The sequence below is a fragment of the Glandiceps talaboti genome, chromosome 15, assembly GCF_964340395.1.
Source record: "Glandiceps talaboti chromosome 15, keGlaTala1.1, whole genome shotgun sequence".
NCBI lineage: Eukaryota > Metazoa > Hemichordata > Enteropneusta > Spengelidae > Glandiceps > Glandiceps talaboti.
Genome location: NC_135563.1, coordinates 21,789,684 through 21,816,580, shown reverse-complemented (window position 1 = coordinate 21,816,580; position 26,897 = coordinate 21,789,684). Strand labels below are relative to the sequence as shown.

General features: G+C 33.6%; 1 protein-coding gene across 1 annotated transcript in view; it reads left to right on the top strand.

Moving 5' to 3' along the window:
• LOC144446702 (inositol polyphosphate-5-phosphatase A-like) overlaps positions 1-16,005 on the top strand; it is a 63,796-nt gene extending 47,791 nt beyond the window's left edge. Inside the window, exons 5-17 of the mRNA XM_078136522.1 lie at positions 3,418-3,481; positions 4,481-4,587; positions 5,745-5,797; positions 6,316-6,379; positions 6,721-6,776; positions 7,697-7,781; positions 8,486-8,575; positions 9,068-9,142; positions 11,576-11,649; positions 12,016-12,127; positions 12,510-12,572; positions 13,126-13,162; positions 15,501-16,005. Of these exons, the coding sequence (XP_077992648.1) occupies positions 3,418-3,481; positions 4,481-4,587; positions 5,745-5,797; positions 6,316-6,379; positions 6,721-6,776; positions 7,697-7,781; positions 8,486-8,575; positions 9,068-9,142; positions 11,576-11,649; positions 12,016-12,127; positions 12,510-12,572; positions 13,126-13,162; positions 15,501-15,571 (951 nt within the window). The 3' untranslated portion in view covers positions 15,572-16,005. The remainder of the gene's footprint in view (positions 1-3,417; positions 3,482-4,480; positions 4,588-5,744; positions 5,798-6,315; positions 6,380-6,720; positions 6,777-7,696; positions 7,782-8,485; positions 8,576-9,067; positions 9,143-11,575; positions 11,650-12,015; positions 12,128-12,509; positions 12,573-13,125; positions 13,163-15,500) is intronic.
• Positions 16,006-26,897: the final 10,892 nt, after the last annotated feature.

Below are 26,897 nucleotides of genomic sequence, written 5' to 3'. Positions count from 1 at the left end.
CAATGCGAAATTTTAAAACTAAGTGAAGCAAATCAAGATATATACAACTTATAAAGTCATAGATCTCAAAATCTGTCTGGCTTATAAAATCTTCCTTCCTTATAGAAACCTTGGTACATGTATGATCCAGTCAAAAAGTTTGTCCTCTGTGTACAACAACATAGTTCATAGTGGTTTATAGGATAGAATACAAAGGAAACAGTTTCTAATTGGCTACTGTAATAAAATATTTCATGTTGTGAAACAGACATGCAAAAATATACACATACCACAGTGTTTTATGCAATTTTTATCCCATGACCACATATACAGATGTACAGTGGTTGAAAGTGAGTACCACCTAAAAACACAAAGCTTATTTTCTTTATGAGTATAAATGACTATGGTAAGAAATAGTTCAGATACCTAACTACAAGGGGAGAATTTTCAGCATTGTCTTTCTATTCATCGTTAAGAGTATCGTACCTCAGAAATAATGATACTAAACTTTTACTGTTATAGTCCTACGGATTCTAAGTTAAAATCAAGACGATAAATGAGGGGTCACTATGCAATATTTTTGAAAAAAAAGAACATAATGATTTCAAAATTTATCCATATTATCAATTATTATGTTCCAACATGGCCACCAAACTCATTTTAATAACTCTGTGGATTTCCTTGACAACAAGATGTTTAACAACCAAAGTTCTATAATCATTTCAAGAGTACCACTGAAACAAGCTTTCACATGGCAAAACTTTGGGAGACTAGAGAGTTTTACATACTGCAGGAGAGTTCATGAAGATCTCTAAAACTCTACCTCTGCTATGTTGTGTGTATTGCTGTTCTGACACATTGATCTTTCAAAAAAGGCTGTGGTGATGCTCTAGCAACTAGTTCTTGTCCATAACTTGCAGAAACCAATTTTAGAGATACTTTGATTATCAAACAAATTGGTCTCTGAGATATATTCTTCCTTCCATCATTTACACACTCTAGAGTTTCAATTCAGACATTTAAACCTTTCCCAAGCCCAGAAATCTCCACACATCAAGATGCCTAATTGCTCAGGAATTTTACCTGTGTAAATTGACACAGGAAGGACAACAGGTAGTTTTTAATTTGGCTAACTGTTATATGATGTACTACTGTGAACAACACATACCATTCTCTCCATATTCTCCTCTATAGACTTTGATTATTTTGTGATCCTGTAGATTTCAGAACTATTTGCTGAACATAAGCTGGAATCCAGCCTTCCAATGTAGTTTATGATCTGAACATTTGAGGTGTGTAACTTGAAGTAAAACCTAGCTAAAAAAGAATCCGTAGAAAACACATAAAACGTATTGAGTAGTATAGCAACAACAGAGTAGTGAATTGCTAGGAGGAAGACAAATTGTGGTGTCTAATCCGAAGGTATTTGGTAGAGCATTGCCAACCACCAATGCATCATACTGAACTGGCATACTGCAAAGCTGGGACTTTTAAGGAGATTAACTGACCAAACACCAGCTGGGAACAAGTGTACATTGTATACTGACAAGTAACAATTTGACCTAGGTCTTAAAAAAAACAGAGATAATATTTCATGGGACAACAGTTGTCTGAAGAGTGTGCTTGTTCAACACCTGCATTAAGTGCCTAGAGATATGGAGAAACACTGGAATTTTTTCCACTGTTGCATTGATATTTATCAACTAAAAATCTGTTTGCGATAGTCAAGTACATGTACACAGTCAATAGTCCATTGTAAAGTCATGGTCACCTCTGTGTACTCTGGACATTGACACTTGCATTGAAATTACACAGTTCGTCAACTATCAATCTGTAGTAACAACATCTGATGTAGACACCTTGTTGGCCATTTGATTGACATGTTTTACTATAAGCAGTATTTGGGTGAATTATCACGTTTTCAGACTTATTGTAGACAAGATCTATTTAGTATTAAATGCCTGTTACTACCAATAAGTCTTATCTTAGGAGGATTCCCCGCACTCCTTTCTAGGCTTCCAAATATTAGAATTACAGAAAATGTACATGTTTACAGAATACAGTAATTTTACCAGTTCTTCATCTCTTTGATTAAACAGCTGTAGAAGTTAACAAGATAGAGACACTTCATTTTAATTTCAACTCATTGTACAGGTGTTGACATTACAGAGTAGATCTCCTTCATACACTTCATACATTTAAATGAACAAGTCTAATCAGTTTGGACAAAATCAGACCCACACTTGACAAAAATAATGTAAATGTGAACATGTGGTTCTGGGTGGTTCACGCCCCAGCCTGACAACAAGAATAAATGTGAACAGTTTAGCTAACTTAGGCCCAGCTTGACAAGAAGAATAGGTGTGAACAGTTTAGCTAATTTAGGCTCAAGTCAACTATTTGAACAAGTGTGAATATGTGGTTGTGGGTGGTTTAGGCCCACATCATACATGTATAAGGCAAACTAAAAGATAAAATTTGAACATTTGTGGCAGGTTTAGGCCTTTATTAGCTGACCAAACAGTTTGAGACTGTCTCAGGTCAAGACATGTTTTGTCCCAATCAAGGGAAGTGGTTTACCGTCTGAACAAAAGTCAAATATTGTAACGTATGAATACTTTTCAATGGCCATAGTTGTACAGTTGATGTGCTGTTGGCTTGCCCATGGGAATAACCCAATTACTTTCAAGCCATGTATAATTGGATTACTGATGTTTGTATTCCCAACTGTGAAACCAGACATACATGTCTATCTAAGATAAGTAACAGAAATATTCACCAATATTACATCCGGTTTTAAAACTCTAAAGTACATTCTCATCAAAGGGATGCAAATTTCAAATTGGTTTGACCATGGATTTTTGACCAATAGCATGTCAGTTTGTAGAGCTAACTTTGAACTTTTTGACCAATACCATGTCAGTTTGTACAGCTAACTTTGAACTTTTGACCAATACCATGTCAGTTTGTACAGCTAACTTTGAACTTTTGACCAATAGCATATCTGTTTGTAAAGCTAACTTTGAACTTTTGTCCAATAGCATATCAGTTTGTTTAGCAAACGTGTAAACTTTTTGACCAATAGCATATCAGTTTGTTTGGCAAACTCATAAACTTTTGACCAATAGCCTATCAGTTTGTTTTGCAAGTCTGTCAACTTTTGACCAATAGCATGTCAGCTTGTAAAGGCTACAAATAAACTTTTGACCAATTGTACATCAGGTTAGATAGGAACGTCAAATCATAATTGAAGGTGCCAATGTGGATTGCTTTGACTCTGAAAAGTCTATTAAATAAAAACATCAGCCATACAAAATGTACATGTTGATGAAATGTGTTTTGTGACTCATAAACTTATATAATCAAAGTCAAGTTTGTTGTTGATCAAAATAGACTACTATAATATGTACCCATTTCTCTTCATTTGTTCTATTACAGGCACTTGGTAGTTTGTTCTTCATTCATGAAAATCTTCACAATATATTCCTGTATGATTTTAAAGGTGAGGATACGATGTAAATGACTTTACAGACGTATATCATGGTATAGATGAATTGATAGACTTATATACCATGGTATAGGTGAATTTATAGACATATACACCATGGTATAGATGAATTGATAGACTTATATACCACGGTATAGATGAATTGATAGACTTATATACCATGGTATAGATGAATTGATAGACTTATATACCACGGTATAGATGAATTGATAGACTTATATACCATGGTATAGATGAATTGATAGACTTATATACCATGGTATAGATGAATTGATAGACTTATATACCATGGTATAGATGAATTTATAGACATATATACCATGGTATAGATGAATTGATAGACTTATATACCATGGTATAGATGAATTGATAGACTTATATACCATGGTATAGATGAATTTATAGACTTATATACCATGGTATAGATGAATTGATAGACTTATATACCATGGTATAGATGAATTTATAGACTTATATACCATGGTATAGATGAATTTATAGACTTATATATCATGGTATAGATGAATTGATAGACTTATATACCATGGTATAGATGAATTTATAGACATATACCATGGTATAGATGACATGATAGACTTGTATATCATGTATAGAGGCAATTGTATATCATGGTATAGATGAATTGATAGACTTATATACCATGGTATAGATGACATGATAGACTTGTATATCATGTATAGAGGCAATTGTATATCATGGTATAGATGAATTGATAGACTTATATACCATGGTATAGATGACATGATAGACTTGTATATCATGTATAGAGGCAATTGTATATCATGGTATAAATTTGTAGATATACATACATGTACATTGATATTCTTATATATAATTTTTTGTGATTGCAAATGTGTAGGTAGGAAAGTCTGTCGTAATAAAACTCACTTGGAATTTTCATGAATTGTAAAGAAAAAGTAATTAATAAGACAAAGTGTATCATTAATCAAATATTGTTTAATTTGATTACAGCATGCAAATTTCGCTTTGTCAGTGGTAGAGAAATGTACATGGGTACTAAATTCAATGAAGCACATACTAAGGAAAAAGAAAAGTTTCCACTTGAATTCTTCCCAGAGGTATGTTCATCTTTCTTTATGCTTACACATTGTGCCAACCAAAGAACATTTTATACAGAGTGACAGTTTATCAAAGTTCTTGATTTTAAGTTACATTGTACATGTAAAAACTTTAAATACATACGTTCCCAATGCTTATGGAGCTGTACCTGAATAGGCCTTTCCAAAATTTGCCATGGTGGCGCTCTACTTCCTGTCTGTGTGTACCTTCCTTGGGGGTATATACATGTATGGTATAGGTTACTCACTTAATCATAGAGCACTGCTGCTTTCCTCGATGTCTGAAAGATCAAAAAAAAAAACATTCCTGATTTACACTTCTACAGAATCCAAGGAACAAAGCTCTAATAAGAAACGGTACTATGAGGTGATGATACCCCCAATTTGAGTGACGGTACTGTTATCTCAATTTCCTGTTTGCAGTCTGCAATGGCTTTATGCAAAGTATTTCTCTGTGAGATTTAGAGAAATATAGCAACCTCTGTCCTATCAGGTCCCCTTTTATACAGCTGGGTTGAATAGATGTGATGGTCATATCATACTACCACCAAGCACATAGGATTAAATCCTTCACATAGAAACCACTATCCCATCCAAGGTCCGTATTTATAGAGCTGGGTTGACTAGAGTACAGTCATGGGTCAAATCATGCCAAGAGACTTTAATTATTTAGAAACAATTATGACATGGTAACGCAAGAAGCACTAACTTGCAAATTGTGAGCCACCCACTCTAAGCATTCAACCATGATGATTCCAATAGATCCTATTAGTGATAGTGATAATAGAACATTAATCACCACTTGATATAAGAAATATTCAATACAGGTCCAAATTCAAAACGAGAATACAAAAAATATTTGCATGTGTCTAGTTTTTCTTGTAAACAATAATTAGTTAATAGTTAGTTATTTTTCTTCAATGTATATATTGTATGTTGTAGCGGTATGTTTTTTGAACATAAGCCCAGACTATTGCATTTTGTTTGATTAAGTACGTATTTAAGGGGATGGACTCGATTAGTTACTTGATAACTACTTCCAATCTCCTCTTTCCCGTTATCATGTAATTGTATTGTTTCCTTGCATATTGTATGTTTAAATATTGGGAAATAAATCATATTATTATTATTATTATTATTTCATTACTTTAATTTAGACAAAATGGTCTAGAAAGGGTTTTCTTAGAACAAGATGGAGTATAAATGACAGGTAAGTTATTTGTGTTGTCAGAGTGTATTGGGTATAACATTAGTAGCCAATTTACAATCTAAACAAAGTATCAACATGTAATTGACCGTGAGATTATTTGTAAATGTGGAAATACATCATCTGGTATGCTTGAAAGGATAGCCCTCTTGTGAGTGTCTTTTAGTAAATATGTTTACAATGTAACGATATTGTTTACAAACTTTGAATGATTCATGTTTACTAATGCAATGAAATCACATTTCCCACAATGCAGTATTCACAAATTTCAAAGTTATGATGATTAGATTATTACCAATATGTTAGAAATAGTCCCATGATTCAAAATGGATGCAAGTTTCGGTCCCTATTGACACCATGACTGGGTGCATTTAGCGATTTTACTGCATCAAATATTGCCTCAGATAAAGTGTATACATGTATTGGTTTCTGCATCAACTGTATGACTCATCGCATAAATTTTGAAATTATTCAGATAAGACTTGATCTAATATTGTTCTTTATTTTCATTTCTCCCATAGTATATTTGATTTGGTGAATATTCATTTGTTTCATGATGCATCAAACATTATAGCTGCAGAAACGGTAAGTCTCTTTTTATAAAAAATGAAAATTGCCATCAACCAAAACAAAATGTGCATATCAAGTTAGAGGGTAGTCACTGTCATGATATTGCATGTCTTTATTTAGTGTATCAGTGCTACGTCTTTTATCTATGTTTTCTAGTTTATTTGATATTTTCTTTAAATTTCTTAAGTGTACAATGTTGTAGTTTCAACACAAAATAATGTCCTTGTGATGATGTGTTTAATGAACTGCAAGTATGAAAGAGAGCCATATCATGGAATATGTAGCTTATTCGGGATATTTCTGGTGTTTTTTTAACTTTATTTCTTTTTCTTCTTCTTAACCAACTCTTCTTGAAGACGCCATCAGTGTATAGTAACCACAGAAGGAAAGCATTGGAGCATGTACTTCAAAGGTTAGTACTTATTTTACCTATTTTCACAATTTCTCAAATTAGGAATAGTAATCTGCTCCTTCCCTATGAAATAGTGGAGTACAAGAATTCCATTGTGATGTGTTACGGTCTAACACATTTGAGTGAAACATATCATATCATATCATACATATTATATCATATCATATCATATCATATATCATATCATATCATATATCATATCATATCATATATCATATCATATCATATCATATCATATCATACCATACCATACCATACCATACCATACCATACCATACCATACCATACCATACCATACCATACCATATCATATCATATATCCTATCATATCATATCATATCATATATCATATCATATATCATATCATATCATGTCATATCATTTATAAAATGTTGATAAGACTACAGTCATGGTGAAGAAGTCAGTACAGAAATGGGAAAGAGTTCATTTTGCTCCCCCCACCCAACCCATTACTTTCACCAGGGTCATAGTGCAAAACACAATATATTTATTGCCCTAAGCACACCAACAAACAACCCTGAACCTAAATTAGCAACTTTTTGTTACAGTCCCTTTAGTTTCTTGATAAAATAATGATGAAATGTAGTGAAACTTAAAATTGGGGTTACACAAGGAACTCTTACTAATAAATGTAGAACCATGGATGATGTTACAATATTAAGTTTAGTTAAGGGGTCTTATGTATTTCCTATTCACCTAACTCCCTAGGTTTGATACAAATATGTATCTTTTGTAGAGTCAGTCCTCTGGCCCACTCAGTTGCTGTTTAAATTGAGGTGACTTTTAAAGTGTATGAACCCAGTTCAAATGGAATCCAATCTGATTCATTGCCCAACATTAATTTCAAATGTACCTCAGATTGTCATTGTGCCTCTCAATACTTTCATTTCTATTTATAGGTTTGCATCAGACAAGTACGACAAGGTTCCGGTTTTTATATTTGGTGATTTTAACTTCCGACTTGATCTGAATGGGGTGATTAGGGTAAGCTTTGGCTTTATGTGTGATGTCAATGTTCAGAGTTATTTTTTAAAAGTGAAGGTTATTTCAATTTATTCTACATACTGAGAGATTTTTGAATTTGAGACCTTCCGTGACCTCCTGATAACATACATTGACCAAACTAAAACTGTGTGCCACACAATTGCCTTAAGTATCAATAATAATATTTTTATTGCCAAAAATTGTAAGCTTACAAAATACTCTAAACTTATCTACAAATGAACAAAATACAAGTCAAATGAGCCAAAACTAGATCATGTATGAAGTTACAAATAAAATATTAGAAGATATTATTTGCATATTAAGTACTAATTTGCATAATGTATACATTTGAAACTTGACAGCCATTGACATAAATCCTCCATATTAAAAGAACAGATGTTTCACAAACTTGCTTTAGTATTATGAGACATGGCTTGCATATATTGGGTTTCATTTACATATTAATTAGTAATTTGCATAAAGGATAGTAACTGTATTTGAAATTGATCAACCATAACTAAGTTAGAATGCTATTGAATATTTGTAAACTTGGCTTGCATAATTTATGTTGTGCGTGTACTCGCATGTTAAGTAGTTATTTGCATAAAGAATGGTACATGTATTTGAGATTTGACTAATCATAACTGAGGTAATGAGAAGTGAGAGCTATTCTTAATGTCTGTTTCTGTTTGTCTTCGTAACAGTCGCTATGCTCAAAGGCCACAGCAGAGTATGAGAAGGAGAAAGATGAAGTTCAAAAGATCACATACATAGAGAATGAAAACCAAGGAAAGGTAAGAATATTGGACACACTCTGAATCTGATGCTTATGAGAAATGACAAGTGATATGCTCGAATACAAGGCAGATTTACAGTTATCTGTTGATGCAACTAATTTCTCTGTCAATCATAGTAATGTACACTTACATCCACAAAGAATATTAATCCAAAATGTATCTACTTCTAAACTGCATTTACAGTACTATAAACTTGAACATTTTGCTTTAATATTTCATAGAGAAAAAAACATACATATAAAGTTATCAACTTGGCTTTTGTCAGCGTTAGTATGTTAATGCAATGCATGAGATACACTAATACAAAAATTTAGTCTCTACAAACCTATCACAGAGTAAAATCATCAATTTTTCTAAAAGGGGATGTATGAAAGTTTACAATGCATGTAATATCAGTAATACCTCAAGAATATGGTAGTCACATTTTACAAGAATAGATTTCTAGTTAAGAGGTAAAACATGAATGTTGTTGTTTTTTTCTCTTAACAGACTGTTTTGACACTAGCAAAGAAAACCTTCAGTCCAAGCAATACTGTTATTTATAAAGAAAGTAAAGGCAGATGGGTAAGTATATGATATGAGAGGGTATCAGTATGAGAGGTTAGATGGGTAGGTATATGCCATGAGAGGCAGAGGTTAGATGGGTAGGTATATGATTTGAGAGGGTATCAGTAGGAGAGGTTAGATGGGTAAGTATATGATATGAGAGGGAGAGGTTAGATGGATAAGTATATGATATGAGAGGGTATCTAGGAGAGGTTAGATGGGTAGGTATATGATTTGAGAGGGTATCAGTAGGAGAGGTTAGATGGGTAAGTATATGATATGAGAGGGAGAGGTTAGATGGATAAGTATATGATATGAGAGGGTATCAGTAGGAGAGGTTAGATGGGTAAGTATATGATATGAGAGGGAGAGGTTAGATGGATAAGTATATGATATGAGAGGGTATCTAGGAGAGGTTAGATGGGTAGGTATATGATTTGAGAGGGTATCTGTAGGAGAGGTTAGATGGGTAAGTATATGATATGAGAGGATATCAGTAGGATAGGTGAGATGGGTAGGTATATGATATGAGAGGGTATCAGTAGGAGAGGTGAGATGGGTAGGTATATGATATGAGAGGGTATCTGTAGGAGAGGTTAGATGGGTAGGTATATGATATGAGAGGGTATCAGTAGGAGAGGTTAGATGGGTAAGTATATGATATGAGAGGGTATCAGTAGGAGAGGTTAGATGGGTAAGTATATGATATGAGAGGGTATCTGTAGGAGAGGTTAGATGGGTAAGTATATGATATGAGAGGGTATCAGTAGGAGAGGTTAGATGGGTAGGTATATGATATGAGATGGTATCTGTAGGAGAGGTTAGATGGGTAAGTATATGATATGAGAGGGAGAGGTTAGATGGGTAGGTATATGATATGAGAGGGTATCTGTAGGAGAGGTTAGATGGGTAAGTATATGATTTGAGAGGGTATCAGTAGGAGAGGTTAGATGGGTAAGTATATGATATGAGATGGTATCTGTAGGAGAGGTTAGATGGGTAGGTATATGATATGAGAGGGTATCTGTAGGAGAGGTTAGATGGGTAAGTATATGATATGAGATGGTATCTGTAGGAGAGGTTAGATGGGTAAGTATATGATATGAGAGGGTATCTGTAGGAGAGGTTAGATGGGTAGGTATATGATATGAGAGGGTATCTGTAGGAGAGGTTAGATGGGTAGGTATATGATATGAGAGGGTATCTGTAGGAGAGGTTAGATGGGTAAGTATATGATATGAGGGTATCAGTAGGAGAGGTTAGATGGGTAGGTATATGATATGAGAGGGTATCTGTAGGAGAGGTTAGATGGGTAGGTATATGATATGAGAGGGTATCTGTAGGAGAGGTTAGATGGGTAAGTATATGATATGAGAGGGTATCTGTAGGAGAGGTTAGATGGGTAGGTATATGATATGAGGGTATCAGTAGGAGAGGTTAGATGGGTAGGTATATGATATGAGAGGGTATCAGTAGGAGAGGTTAGATGGGTAGGTATATGATATGAGAGGGTATCAGTAGGAGAGGTTAGATGGGTAGGTATATGATATGAGAGGGTATCAGTAGGAGAGGTTAGATGGGTAGGTATATGATATGAGAGGGTATCTGTAGGAGAGGTTAGATGGGTAGGTATATGATATGAGAGGGTATCTGTAGGAGAGGTTAGATGGGTAGGTATATGATATGAGAGGGTATCTGTAGGAGAGGTTAGATGGGTAGGTATATGATATGAGAGGGTATCAGTAGGAGAGGTGAGATGGGTAGGTATATGATATGAGAGGGTATCTGTAGGAGAGGTTAGATGGGTAGGTATATGATATGAGAGGGTATCTGTAGGAGAGGGCATGGGAAGAGGATTCCCTCTACCTATAACTTGTAAGATGATAAAGAGATTACCTCTACAAGATAAAGAACTCAAAATGGAATTAATAAATACAATTTTGTAATGTTAAAATGTGCCTGGAAATTAAAAGTGTTAAACTTGTACCATTACTTTGTTCAAGAATACTTCTACCCGAACTCAATTAAAATCAAGTAAAAAATTGATTGATCACCATGCAGAATTTGAAATGGAGGTCATAATGATTTTAAGATGAGCCTATTTTAGAATCCAAAATGGCCGCCATATATTGTGTATGGAAAAATTAAGGATTATCAAACAGGAGTGGCAATGCAAAACTCATGATACATGTAGCTATACTTCTTCATACGTTATCTGAAATGGTCATGAGGACTTCAGGATTTGATTCGGAAAATACAAAGTAATCATGACAAACAGCTAGCATGAAGTCCTGCTGGAGGCTCCACTCTGTATTATCCCAGGTTTATTTTTAATGTTTCAGAACCCAATACCCTAATTAGAGGTATATTTACATAGTCTTATAAGCACCCAGGAACTTGTAGTCTCTTAGAGAAGAGTAAAACTGACATATACCATCATCTTTCTTTCAGCTACGTAAATATGACAGAGAATCAAGGTATTTCGTTGATAGACTTCATGAATTTGACATCAACTTCCCTCCAAGGTAAGAATGCATTCCAGTCAGAGGTACAGTACATATTTTTAGTATGAGTTAACTTTCAGTTGTAGTCATGGTGTAGTGTCTGTCTGTCCTTCTGTCTGTCTGTCTGTCTGTCTGTCTGTCAGTTTCTCTGCTTGTGTCTGTCTGTTTGTCTCTGCTTGTCCCTGTCTGTCTGTCTGTCTGTCTGTCTGTCTCTGCTTGTGTCTGTCTTTCTGTCTGTTTGTCTCTGCTTGTGTCTGTCTGTCTGTCTGTCTGTCTGTCTGTCTGTCTGTTTCTGCTTGTCTGTCTGTCTGTATGTATGTCTGTCTGTCTGTCTGTCTGTTTGCCTCTGCCTTGTCTGTTTACAATATTCTCTTCTAAAACTTGTAGTTACCCATACAGTGAAGATATAGCTGAAGCATATGAATATATGGCAACACGATGTCCTGCATGGTGTGATAGGATTCTAATGTCACACAACGCAAAAGAACTAATGCATCAGGTAAGAGCAATCATTTGTCAAAACATTGCATTGAAAGCTAGAAAAAGTATAGCCATTTACCCTGAGCACAGACAGATAATGGCACAACAGCTCTCATACTCAATTTTCTCAACTCATTGCAGCCTCTGTGAGTGCATAGGATTAATTCAATCACATAGCAACAAGGTACTGCTGTCCAACCAGGTCCCAACTTGAAACAAATGGTAGCGACACAGCACAAACCATCAAATTGCAGGTTCCAAGCCATTTACACTAGAGAGAGTCGCCATCTTGTGATAAAGTTTTGTTCTAAATTACATATATTACCATGAGTTTTAGCTAAAGTCAAATCTAATAATTACATTAAACTAACAACGTCGTATATCTTGTGTTATATCATAAGGATGAAAGTCACAAAGCCGTCTACAGTGTCATTGGTGCTGATGTGTGTATGGGTGACCACAAGGTATGTACACACATGCAGACTGTTTGGTAAGGTTTAGAAACCATGGCAACAGTGAGTAAGAAATCTGGTCAAAATTTCATTAATTTTCATATCATGTTCTGTGATTTTATGGTGAAAATTATATGAAATCAACAAAGAAAGGAGCAATGTTACAGATTTCCTTGAAAATGTACATCAGGTCTGTAAACCACATCAATAATTAGTTGTTGTATCATGACCAAGGGTGTTAATTACTTACTACAGTAGTAAAGCCAGCAAACAGACATTTTGACAGAGCCTGTTGTTTAATCAGAATTCATTTGCACTGTAAGTGTTTGTTTTGTTGTTTGTTTGGGGGGGGGACAGGGTGAATAGTATTTGTGAGAAACATTTTTGGAGATTTTAGTTTTCATTTTAGGTTGTGAAACAGAGTTCACTGGAAGGTAATATTTATTATTGTGTTGGCAAATATAAATGATGATGATTTGTGGTTGTCATAACAATCACAAAATAATGAAAAATATCAGATATTACTATTCGTAACTTTTGATTTCATGTTCTCATTTGTTGACAGCCAATATACCTGACATTGAAACTGATAGGTGGCAAAGGTAAGTATGGTCATTTCCATTTATATGTAGTAAATAATTACACCTGTCTGGTAGTTATTGTTGTGTAAAGGCACCAAGTCAAGCAGTCCTTAGAAGTCATTTGTTACTGTGTTTGTATTTATGTCTCCCCTGTACATATGATTTCGTAGTAATAATGCACTTTACTTTACTCAGGATAGCAAAATTTAGTCTCTATCTGGTAGGTTAACATGTAAGAGGTATAAAAAGTATTCTTTTAAAAGAATAATTACATTGTAAATTGAAGGGGAATGTAATAGTTGGTGTCTGCATAGTAATATTCCAGGGTTAGTTAAGCACATAAGTATATTGTCTATTAAAAAATCATAATGTAATCTGTAAAATAATATTGGAGGTAAAGTTTTGGGGCCTAATTTTTATTGGTGTATTTTTTGCCTAAACTTGTGTTACTAGACTATAGATTTATTCATAGCCCATATATGTAATGATAGAGTATCATCATTAGACAGACCAATTACAAAGTCATATGTACATGTTGATAACTGAATTTTGTGTCTGTAAGTTTTCTTTGGAAATTAATATTTTGTCAGAAAAGGTGAATTAGAACTAGAAAGATAAGTTAGAAAGTGACATTAGACCAAAACAAGTTGTCGGAGTAGCCAATTACAATACTCATAAGTGGACAGGCTGTCTTTGAAATAGCCAATTACAGTTATCGTATCAAAGTTAATGGTCTTGTCTTTGAAATAGCCAATTACAGTTATCGTATCAAAGTTAATGGTCTTGTCTTTGAAATAGCCAATTACAGTTCTTGTTTTACCAGAGTTGGCTGTCTTTTCTTTTGAAGTAACCAATTACAGTATTCATACAAAAGTGTAAAATCTTGCCTTTGAAGTAGCCAATGACAACTCTCGTACCAAAGTGTAAAATCGTGTCTTTTGAAGTAGCCAATTTCACTTCTCATACCAAAGTGGAAAGTCTTGTTTCTGAAGGAATTCACTTTCTTTGCACTTCAACCATCATGTGAGGGAGGGGAGTACACAGTCACTTTGAAACAATAAGTCCATATATTTATTGAGTTGAAATATTGTACTTTTTTTGCATACTGTCCAGTTTTTATTTGTTTAACAGCAATCTCATCTCCGTCATGATACACCCTCAGATTTTATATAACCCAAATCCACACTCATCCTCCCCTCCCTAACCCATAGCACGGATTGTGATATTTTGATATGTTAATATTTCATTTGTATTTTTGACTGCATGTTGCATGCTGTTTTGTTTTCTTTCTTTCCATTGTTATTTTTACAGTTCTAGTAGGAGAACCCCCTACAAAACGTAGACGTTCTGATCCCAACAAGGTTTAGGTGCATGCCAAGGTAAACCGATATCATATATATGTTTGTTTATAACTGTAATACCAATTACCTGTAGAACCATTCACAATTTTTCCAAACCTTTTGTCAATTATTTGTGTTATCCATGTTGATTTACTTATGATGAATGTAAAGTAAGTAACGTTCTGGGTTGTGTCACCGTAGTAACAGTTTGAACACTCACCACTAGACAGTACTAATGATGTAAATCCCTATCAAAGTACCAATTATTATTGTAAATCTTTTATCTTGTCGCTATTTATTACTGTGGAGAAATCATAAGCTCTACCCATGCAATAATGTTTGGCCCCTTGCCCAAATAAGGTCATTTATGTAAATCAGCTTTGTCATGGCTTTTGTGACATGAGCCAAACAGCAATTAAATTTCCAATATCACATCCAGCCTGAACTCCAATATTTTAAAATTGTTTATTTCAAAATATATTTTTCAGCATTTCATAGAGTATATGATAATACCTTTATGACCCAGATATTGTTTTTGTGGACCTTGTTATAGTGCGGCTCTAAGTACAATATATCCATATATGGAATGTGGTGAATTCAAATGATATCATGCCAAGTACATTATGTCCATATATGGAATGTGGTGGATTCAGGCCATTACATGCCCTGATATGTCCATATATGGAATATGGTAAATCCAAATTATATTTTGCATTGGTCCACTATGTCCATATATGGAATGTGATAAATTCAAAATCATCAGTCCCATGAAGCAGTAAAGCTTTTTCAGCCAGCTTCTATTTTCTTGTTCTCTCCTTAACAATACAAGTAACATCTTCAATGTTGCAAACTTTATTTTTGTCTTTTAACTTTTGAATGAATGCTAAACATTCCGGACAGAAATTTAGGTTTTTTTCCAACCTTCAGTACATGAGGTAAGCTAAAGAAATATCTTCCTATTGTGGTATTATTTATCATGTTATCAATTTAAAATGTTTTGTCATGGTTTTCTTCTGCAGGAGTGTCATACTATGTCCCAAATAAACACAATGGACCTGCACCAATCATCATCAGAGAGACATCAGTGTAATGTATGAAGATTTTAATTGGTACCTATTGAAGATAAAAGATGTGCATAGTCAACAAAATTATAGTCTGCAAAATAAGCAGTAAACTAGCAAGCCAGATTTCCAGTATACTATTTCTGCAATATTATATATATATAATAACTTATAGGTAGTGCTGCTTTCTAATGTTACTGCTTGACCATGGCTGTCCAATACATCATCTGATGATACCAGACTGTGGAAGTGTTCAGCAACTAGCAGTACCTCACCATAATATACCCTATTTTAAAGTTAAATAAAGACAGTGTATTACCAACCTGTCCATGTGTCCTTGTGAAAAAGACAGTGTATTACCAACCTGTCCATGTGTCCTTGTGAAATAAACAGTGTATTACCATGTCCATGTGTCCTTGTGAAAAAACAGTGTATTACCAACCTGTCCATGTGTCCTTGTGAAATAAACAGTGTATTACCAACCTGTCCATGTGTCCTTGTGAAAAAACAGTGTATTACCATGTCCATGTGTCCTTGTGAAAAAACAGTGTATTACCAACCTGTCCATGTGTCCTTGTGAAACAAACAGCCAACCTGTCCATGTGTCCTTGTGAAATAAACAGTGTATTGCCGACCTGTCCATGTGTCCTTGTGAAATAAACAGTGTATTGCCGACCTGTCCATGTGTCCTTGTGAAAAAACAGTGTATTACCAACCTGTCCATGTGTCCTTGTGAAATAAACAGTGTATTGCCGACCTGTCCATGTGTCCTTGTGAAATAAACAGTGTATTGCCAACCTGTCCATTTATTCATTTAAACATAACAAGATGGAGTTGCTTTAAAATTTTGTTTTAAAGGATTTTAAGAAGTTGGCAATATCATAAACTGTGGAGTGATTTTTATCTTCTTATTATTTCAATCTGACATCAATGTGTCTATCGCCGTTAAAATTTGTGACTGGAAGATATCGCAAGCAATGTCTATATGCTACAGGGCATAGTTTTTAATTAGCATATCATGATGCTTTTATATCATTAAGGTAATTAACTACAGAGAATCGTATCAGGGGGTGCTACCCCTAGAAGAGATAAGGAAAACACCTTCACTGGTAGCATTGTTTAGTATATATTTGTGCATTTGAATTTATATGACTACTGCCTCCCCAGAATTTATCATGACATAATTACTAATTTAGAAAGTGTTATGTATAGTTTAAATATAGGGATGACCATACTATAGTAGCTTTGGGAAGTGCACAGATTTTAAAAAGACCTGTACATAGACATAAATGCAGGAACTTCAAAATGAGCTGGCCCAGGGGTCATCCCAGGTCATTGTGATTTTAAACAAGAGTTACCATTAGGTTGATATGTGTGATGTTCAATAATTAATGAATAGCTTTGTTAATAAGCAGAAGGAAATACTTTAGGTATATTCCGATTTTAACACCCATATGCACCCAATTTAAATACTCTTTGTGTCCAAATTAATATTTTAAATCAAAACTTAATGTAGTCAAAGAAAATACAGTTCTGTATAACGTTTAACATTAGTTGCATGTTTCCTGAAATGTCAGAACCTTTACTTTCATTGTGAAACTTTCAGATATTCCCCTCCCTTTTAGTCATGAATATTCATCATTAAACACCATAAATATTCATGAGCAAACATGAATATTCATGATTCATGGATTATGTCATGTTTACCTACAGCCATGGTCTTTGAAATAATGATACATACTGCTTGCTATACATACTTACAGTCACTATGGTAGATTTTCGTGACTTTTTGAGAGAAAAATGATTTTGGAGTTGTATCTTATCAGTCAATAAATACAATTTATAATTTAGACAATCTTGGAAGCAATGACAAAAACAAAAAATTTAACCTTGAAAGTGGATATACAGTTTTCAGTTATAACACATTGACAAAATACAATCCCTTTGCCCTTTACCAAAGCTCTATCGATGTGAAAATTCTGACAATTCCTTTGCTTAATATAAAAATTCAAATTCTGTCAACCTACACAGTAGATTGTAATCAAGGACACATTCGTTTAATTCACTAATGTTTGGTGAAGGTTTAATCAACTGATTTCTCAAAGATAGCAAATCAGCGTTCTCAGTAAATTGGAACTTTTATTTTCAAAATATTACTTACCAGTCCCTATGTTTATTGGACATCTACTGCTATGCTGCGTATTTAGTTTTCATATTTTGTATGTTCTGTTGTCTGAACTGAGTATCTAGTCTATCTGAAGACATTAACCATACACTGATATAAATGTTTTACGACTTTAAAAAAAACTATAATATTAGCCAGATATATCACCATGGCAGCACTGAATAGTTACTATTTATTATACTATATATGGCATTAAGATATAGTACTATAACATTATATATAATATCAATATGCATAATAACTCTCTGCCTATGCATAAATATGCTAATTAGTATAGCTGCTGTAATGTTTACATCTTCTGTGTGCTGTGTATTAAATACATGATTCTATTTTGGTTTGTGATTTGAGACAAGGCCTTGCCTGTCATATGAGTAGAGCTATGGTTGTGCACATAATAACATTAACAGACCCATGGCTATATACCCATAATAACATTGACAGATATATGGCTATATACCCATGATAACATTGACAGGTCTATGGCTATATACCCATAATAACATTGACAGATCTATGGCTATATACCCATAATAACATTGACAGATCTACAACTATATACCCATGATAACATTGATAGACCCATGGCTATATACCCATAATAACATTGACAGATAAACCATATTTAGATTGACAGATCTATGGCTATATACCCATAATAACATTGATACAAATCCCATATTAATATTATCAGCGATTATATACAGTATGAAAAATCTAGACAATGGGAGTAACATAAGTATAAGAACTTGTAAGTTGTACCTCAAAAAGTTAATTATAATAGTTCATTGTCTGTTTTAACTTTTCCTTTTAACGTTAATCTTAGAAGTGGAGTTTTATTAGGCTAAATGCTGCACAAATCCAGGTGCCAATATTTGCTTTTATATCTGTTACAGTTTAGTAATGAAAATTTCTACACAGAGTCAAAATATTTCTTGGAAGCAAATCCCGAATTTTTGATGACATCATTCTCGCATAATGATGGCCATTGTCTATGCTGTAATTCAGTATGAGATGTATTATTAAAATCATTCTAACACAAGTATTTTTTTGCATGGCCATTATTCGTTTATTTGGCCATCATTATATTGTTTTATGTTATGCAAACTATCATTCCATAACATTTTATTTTGTCCATCATGCTAGTTTAAGTAATGTATAATGGAAGGGTAGTATTTTTTATGTATGTGTACTTTCTAAATAATCTAATTTATCCTAATAATATCTGTAAAAGTTATACACTTTATTGTAAATTGTATTGTGTTTATTAACATGTTATATGTTAAGTTGAATTGAGTTTTTGATCCTTTACAAGGTAACCTTTTAATTGGCTGAATTTCACCACAAAAAACATAGAATTTCTACTGTATTTTTTAAAGCAATATTGTACGATTATTTTAAAGGGACAATTTTATTTTGCCAAAGCAAATTATGAACCAATGACAAGCATAAGATGTTATGCAATTGAGTGAAAATGACAATCTTATTGGCATAATACTGGATAAAACCAGGTGTGCTATTTTTTGTGACAATCAGATTGGTATAGATTCAAAGTGTTTATAAGTGTGCATGATATCAGATTAGTTCAAAAAGCCGGGAGTTAAGTTTGATATGACTGACAAATTGTAGCCTAGTTGTCCAAGCTATGTTAAGTTACAAATGATTGCTTAAATGGCAAGGTATGTACGGATGTACAATTTAATTACCATAGGTTGACAATAGATGTACTATATCATTACAATCATGTATTATTTACACCTTGCTTTGAAGTAAAGTTTGACATTAAGATCAGGTTTTTAAATCAGGCTTTCTTGGATAAATTCAAGACTGCATGGGACTGTAGTTTCCTGTAACATCTACACCTTGCTAGTAGACAAGCCTTGCAATATTGACATCAAATTATGACACCCCCAAGTCAGGGGTAATTGAAGGATACTGTAGTATGGATTGATATCAAGTAGACAACATGAACCACAAGAAATATGTTGTATAACTGCCATTCTAGAATTATGATGCACACTCCCACCCCACCTCCTGTAAAATGTTCGACCTAATATTTTTTTGCTCTTTCCAAATCTGTTTTTCGTTTGTTAATCCAAGGCCTACTTCTTGAATTATTACTTATTTACATGAAAGTGTAGAAAATTACACACTCAGTTGTTAAATAACAAAGTTATCAGCTCTCTAGGTTAAATCAGTATCGATAAGTTGATCACACTGTTTGCATTTGTAGACTGATACAGGGAGTCTTTGTGTGCTGAGTTTCATGTTGCCATTGTACAGGGATTGTGTGTTGTAGGTGTAAGATGTTAACAGAAGCTCACAAGACTCCCTAGCTCACTAATGAAACAGAAAGTGACATATAATTGCAGAGCTCGGCCATTTCTGTGACTGTTGAACTGTTTTGGATATATCACCATTATTAAGTATATTGAAATGTTGAACACTGTACACTGTTTTCAGTCTTCATACGGATAGAAAGCCTCATAAAAACTTTAGTCAGGGGGGGGGGGGGGATAATGACGAGCCACCATAAGTTGAAATATAATAGTTAGTGTATGTTAATACATTCTCTGACATTTTTGCCATCGGCATCACAGCTTCATCATACCAAATGAAAATTTTCAAATTCTGAAATTGCATTTGTAGCTCGAAGCTGAAGAATTGTACAATGTTAACCTATTACTTCATAAATTTTGTATGTAACTGCCTTGATAATTCATTTACCGTTTGAGTAAAACTTGGTTCATGAAGATGGAAATTTCAAAACATTTAACAGTTTTGTGTGTTTTGATTTTCTAAATATTAAAAATGGTTTTGTCCTTCACCTTGTTACAGACCATTTCTGTCATGTGTTCTGGCAGAAGTTTAAAATTGACATGGTTTGATCGGTTTGTTTATATAATCACTCTAAAACCAAAATTTTGACATCAATAAATCAGTCAGGATTATTTCTAGTCTGAAAGCAATTTGATAAGTCAGACAATCTTAAAAATTTTGTGTAAAAAAAAATTGGCAGCTAAAACAGTTTTAATACAAATTCACAACTAAGTATTATTACTTTGTCAATTGCAGCCTAAAATGGAGCTAAGAGATAAACAACAATTTTTCTTGAATAATTTAGTTTGGATTATAAGGGGTAAAGAGTCACAATACGGGTTTTTCTTTGGGAAAATTAATTATTTTATTCTGCTTACCTAGGTAGGCTAAATAAGTGCAGTATTTTCAGCTTATTTTGCATGACATAGACAGTATTATTTGATTTTGTGTAAAAACTATTAATAAATCAGTTATGCCACATTTTAAGATAGTCCTACCAGTGGTTTACAGTGGCTACGTAGGTATTTATATTTAGAATAAAGTACAAAGTTATTCATAGAAAAATAGAAGTAAATAAAATATAAGTTGTACACTGAGTGAAGAAGTGCAATTGTGAGTAAAATACTTGTAAGCAAACATAAACACTAATAAATGGAAGCTGTAAAGCTTTAGGCTAGAATCAGTCATACCTCATTATATATGCACATGTAGTAAATATAACCCATTGTTTGTGTTGTGTATAGTTTACCTTATGTAAATTTGTGCCGAGCAATTGTCCACCATTGGGAGAGCAACAATGCTCCATTATGTGGTCAGACTTGTTTGTTTTGTTGTTTTGGGTTTGGTAAACAAACAGTGCTCCATTATGTGGTCAGACTTGTTTGTTTTATTGTTTTGGGTTTGGTAAACAAACAGTGCTCCATTATGTGGTCAGACTTGTTTGTTTTGTTGTTTTGGGTTTGGTAAACAAACAATGCTCCATTATGTGGTCAGACTTGTTTGTTTTGTTGTTTTGGGTTTGGTAAACAAACAATGCTCCATTATGTGGTCAGACTTGTTTGTTTTATTGTTTTGGGTTTGGTAAACAAACAATGCTCCATTATGTGGTCAGACTTGTTTGTTTTATTGTTTTGGGTTTGGTAAACAAACAGTGCTCCATTATGTGGTCAGACTTGTTTGTTTTATTGTTTTGGGTTTGGTAAACAAACAGTGCTCCATTATGTGGTCAGACTTGTTTGTTTTGTTGTTTTGGGTTTGGTAAACAAACAATGCTCCATTATGTGGTCAGACTTGTTTGTTTTGTTGTTTTGGGTTTGGTAAACAAACAGTGCTCCATTATGTGGTCAGACTTGTTTGTTTTGTTGTTTTGGGTTTGGTAAACAAACAATGCTCCATTATGTGGTCAGACTTGTTTGTTTTGTTGTTTTGGGTTTGGTAAACAAACAATGCTCCATTATGTGGTCAGACTTGTTTGTTTTGTTGTTTTGGGTTTGGTAAATAAACAATGCTCCATTATGTGGTCAGACTTGTTTGTTTTGTTGTTTTGGGTTTGGTAAACAAACAGTGCTCCATTATGTGGTCAGACTTGTTTGTTTTGTTGTTTTGGGTTTGGTAAACAAACAATGCTCCATTATGTGGTCAGACTTGTTTGTTTTGTTGTTTTGGGTTTGGTAAACAAACAATGCTCCATTATGTGGTCAGACTTGTTTGTTTTGTTGTTTTGGGTTTGGTAAACAAACAATGCTCCATTATGTGGTCAGACTTGTTTGTTTTGTTGTTTTGGGTTTGGTAAATAAACAATGCTCCATTATGTGGTCAGACTTGTTTGTTTTGTTGTTTTGGGTTTGGTAAACAAACAATGCTCCATTATGTGGTCAGACTTGTTTGTTTTGTTGTTTTGGGTTTGGTAAACAAACAATGCTCCATTATGTGGTCAGACTTGTTTGTTTTGTTGTTTTGGGTTTGGCAAACAAACAGTGCTCCATTATGTGGTCAGACTTGTTTGTTTTGTTGTTTTGGGTTTGGCAAACAAACAATGCTCCATTATGTGGTCAGACTTGTTTGTTTTGTTGTTTTGGGTTTGGTAAACAAACAGTGCTCCATTATGTGGTCAGACTTGTTTGTTTTGTTGTTTTGGGTTTGGTAAACAAACAGTGCTCCATTATGTGGTCAGACTTGTTTGTTTTGTTGTTTTGGGTTTGGTAAACAAACAATGCTCCATTATGTGGTCTGACTTGTTTGTTTTGTTGTTTTGGGTTTGGTAAACAAACAATGCTCCATTATGTGGTCAGACTTGTTTGTTTTGTTGTTTTGGGTTTGGTAAACAAACAATGCTCCATTATGTGGTCAGACTTGTTTGTTTTATTGTTTTGGGTTTGGTAAACAAACAATGCTCCATTATGTGGTCAGACTTGTTTGTTTTGTTGTTTTGGGTTTGGTAAACAAACAATGCTCCATTATGTGGTCAGACTTGTTTGTTTTGTTGTTTTGGGTTTGGCAAACAGACAATGCTCCATTATGTGGTCAGACTTGTTTGTTTTGTTGTTTTGGGTTTGGTAAACAAACAATGCTCCATTATGTGGTCAGACTTGTTTGTTTTGTTGTTTTGGGTTTGGTAAACAAACAATGCTCCATTATGTGGTCAGACTTGTTTGTTTTGTTGTTTTGGGTTTGGTAAACAAACAATGCTCCATTATGTGGTCAGACTTGTTTGTTTTGTTGTTTTGGGTTTAGTAAACAAACAATGCTCCATTATGTGGTCAGACTTGTTTGTTTTGTTGTTTTGGGTTTGGCAAACAAACAATGCTCCATTATGTGGTCAGACTTGTTTATTTTGTTGTTTTGGGTTTGGCAAACAAACAAGATCTTATGAAACAGATGATTATGTTCATGCTGCATTCTTTTAAATTTTGTATATTTTTTTACATAAATTATGTAATAATAAGGCAAAGTTTAAACAGCAAAACTGAAATATTTTTTCCATAAATAATGGAGTGAGAGAACCATTCCATATCCCTTGAAATGTCGATTTGAATAGAAAGAAAAGTTCCTATTCATAGTTGTTGGTAAAACTCAAATTTATAGTATAGTGATATTAGTTAGGTATTCCCTGACATTTCTTTTCATTCATCTGAGGAAATAAGAATGACATACAGAGCCTTCATATATGACTCGTTGTGATAAAACCTTAAGGGCCACAAGTATTTTCTGGCTGAATAAACAAAAATATTAATGTGATTATACCTGTGCATTTAGGAAAATGGGAAAATACCGACAATTCTTTACAATTTGACTCCTAATTGAAGCCCCAAAAAATGACATAGGCACATGTTGTCTGTATGTAGAAATAGATCCCATATTTTCTGTGTGAATATGTACAACTTGTCTTGTGCATGGTTGACGGTATATTGAATCATAAGTTTGTATTTCACTGCCAATAGTTGTTATACCCACAGTATTGATAATAGGATATATAATGTATATCAAATGTCTATGTTACGTCACCAAGATAGGTATTGGCTAATCTTTCAGTAATTGTAAATTAACAGCCTTATAATGAGTATTTGTGCAATTTGTATCACCTTGGCACTAACAGTTTGTGTCAGTTGTATGCTTGCGATTAGTAATTACAAAGTTTGTTGTTTGTTTTGTGGAATTAAGGCAAATCTTGACGAAAGGTTGACAAATAACACATTGTATCATTTTAGGGGTGTTGTGTTATTTGGTTTGTTTAGTTTTTGTTTTTTTTGACACAAAAATGAATCTTTTCAAGTGAAACATTAGTACAGTAAGGGTTTCAAAGCCATCTTGTATCTCTTTTTTCATCTTGTATCTGGGTTTTTTTCAATGATGATGATGACACACGTTTCCAATATTCTATAAAAAGTTGCACAAATAATAGCACATAGTGTGGAAGATCATATGTATGATTTCTGTCTGCCATAACTAATGTCAAACATAGCATTTAAACAGGTAAAAAAAGTAACTATTAAACTTAAACTTGATGGCAGAGACACCAACTGATTACTTCACCTTGCATATATAAACCATATATTTGTTATCAAATGTGTTTTTGTCAGATTTAGTCAGTGTGGTTCACAATATATAAGAATTATCATCAACATTAAAAATTGATTTTTTATTTTATGTAGAATTCAGAGGGTTGGGTTTGTAAAGCTGTTGGTGTTGAAATTGAAGTGGCATTATTTTTAAGCTCTTGCACATGTATTGTCCTTGACATACGTGTGCGTGTGTGTGTGTGTGTGTGTGTGTGTATTACTATCTGATAGATATCACTATAGACCATTATGTGTATAGACACTACTTGACTTTGCTCATAGGCTGAGATCACAAGTTGTTACGAAACAAGGCAGCTTATTCTGAAGATGAATTTCAACACTCTAAAACCAAGTGCAAATATGTTAGTTGTTTATAGTTATTTTAAGTTACTTGTAAAGCCAGAATGTTATGTTTATTCTGTTTTATTTACTATTTTTAATTATGTCACGGCTGAAAGTATTACATATTTTTTTTTGTAACTATTGTATTTCATGCTATCATTCTTCTCTCACACTTTCCAAAAACAAATAATACACTTTCCACAGACAAAAAACACTTTGAATGATAATGTATAGTATTGATTTATTTGATCACCTTGGAGAAAACAGCATGGAGTGTGGTTGGTTTGATTTGAACCGTACTTATTAGCTAGAAGTGCAAAATTTACCAAATTTAACAATGAATGTGTATGTTTCAATATAGATAATGACAAACTGTTGTGGCTTTTACCATAATCAATTGAATTATTATACCCCATTGTGTGTGTCAATTTCAACTTGTCCAATCAAATATTAATAGTTTCCCCCAAGTGTTAGAGGTAGTGACAACTATTATAACAAATCTCATTGTTTGGCCAGATTAATCCATATTTTATTATATTTATTTTGACAGGTCAATGTAATATTGTAATTGTTCCTCAGTTTATAGTGTTTACTCCATGTATCAAACTATGGAGGTGTTATAGTGCAATGTAATAGTTGAATATGATATTTGATGAAGTCTTGATGAGATTTTGGCAGGATAGATCATGTCATTATTTTGAAATATTTATCTAATAACTGTGCTACTAATGTAACTTTTAATATTATTCTATATAATACTCCAAATCAGATTACTCCAATAAAATTATTACTAGAAATAAGACATTATGTGTGATCATGTTTTTAAAGTGGATTTGGTTCATTCTAAACGTGTATGTGTATCAATCAATCGTTTATTCAGTACTGTTGGCCATCGGTGTATGTGTACGTGTATATTATCTGATAGTAGAGTGGTTGTTTTTGTAAAGCTGGTCTTGATTTTTACATCAAGAATTTTCCTTATAAGGCCTAATAAAAAAAAATTGTTTGGTTCCAGTTACCCGACCCCCACCTAGTTTTTCACACTGACCCTACACTTTTTTTTTTTTACTTATTTGAGAAAATAAATAATACAATCGCAAAAATCGTGTGAACTTTCACTAGAAATAGTGGATGCAGAAAATGACATCAACTTAAAAAGACAGAATAAAACTTCTTTCAATCTGTAATGGCTGTACATCTAATAGGAAGAAACCAATAACACAGGGACCATTTGGAAAACAACAGAAAACATAACTACCTGAACTAGACACGTATGAAAATTTGTTTTTTCAAATAAAATTAAAAATCTACGTACCCCACCTATTCAAAAATTGAATGTAATCGGAACCACTTTCTTATGTCTAAACTAAACTTATTATTTATTTATTAACAGCAATACATCAACAAACTGTTTTTCCTGCAGTTGTAATAAAATATAATAAATACTTTTCATATATACAAAACAGATAAAAAGAAAAAAGTACAAAACACCCAAAAACCAGAAACACATGGAACATCCAAATGTAATCTAAACTCTTCTATCCAATATTTACAATTTGAAAATCTCACAACTAGAGATAGTTAATGTAGAAACGATATCAATCCAAATATTGTAGGAGTATTTTGACAAGTAGCATTTCACACTTCCCCCCTCCTCCACCCAAGGAATAAGTTTAACATTCCCCTCCTCCACCCAGGAGTAAGTTTAACATTCCACCTCCTCCACCCAGGGGTAAGTTTAGCATTCCCCCTCCACCCAGGGGTAAGTTTAACCCTCCACCTCCTCCACCCAGGAATAAGTTTAACATTCCCCTCCTCCACCCAGGAGTAAGTTTAACATTCCCCTCCTCCACCCAGGAATAAGTTTAACATTCCCCTCCTCCACCCAGGGGTAAGTTTAACATTCCCCTCCTCCACCCAGGAGTAAGTTTAACATTCCACCTCCTCCACCCG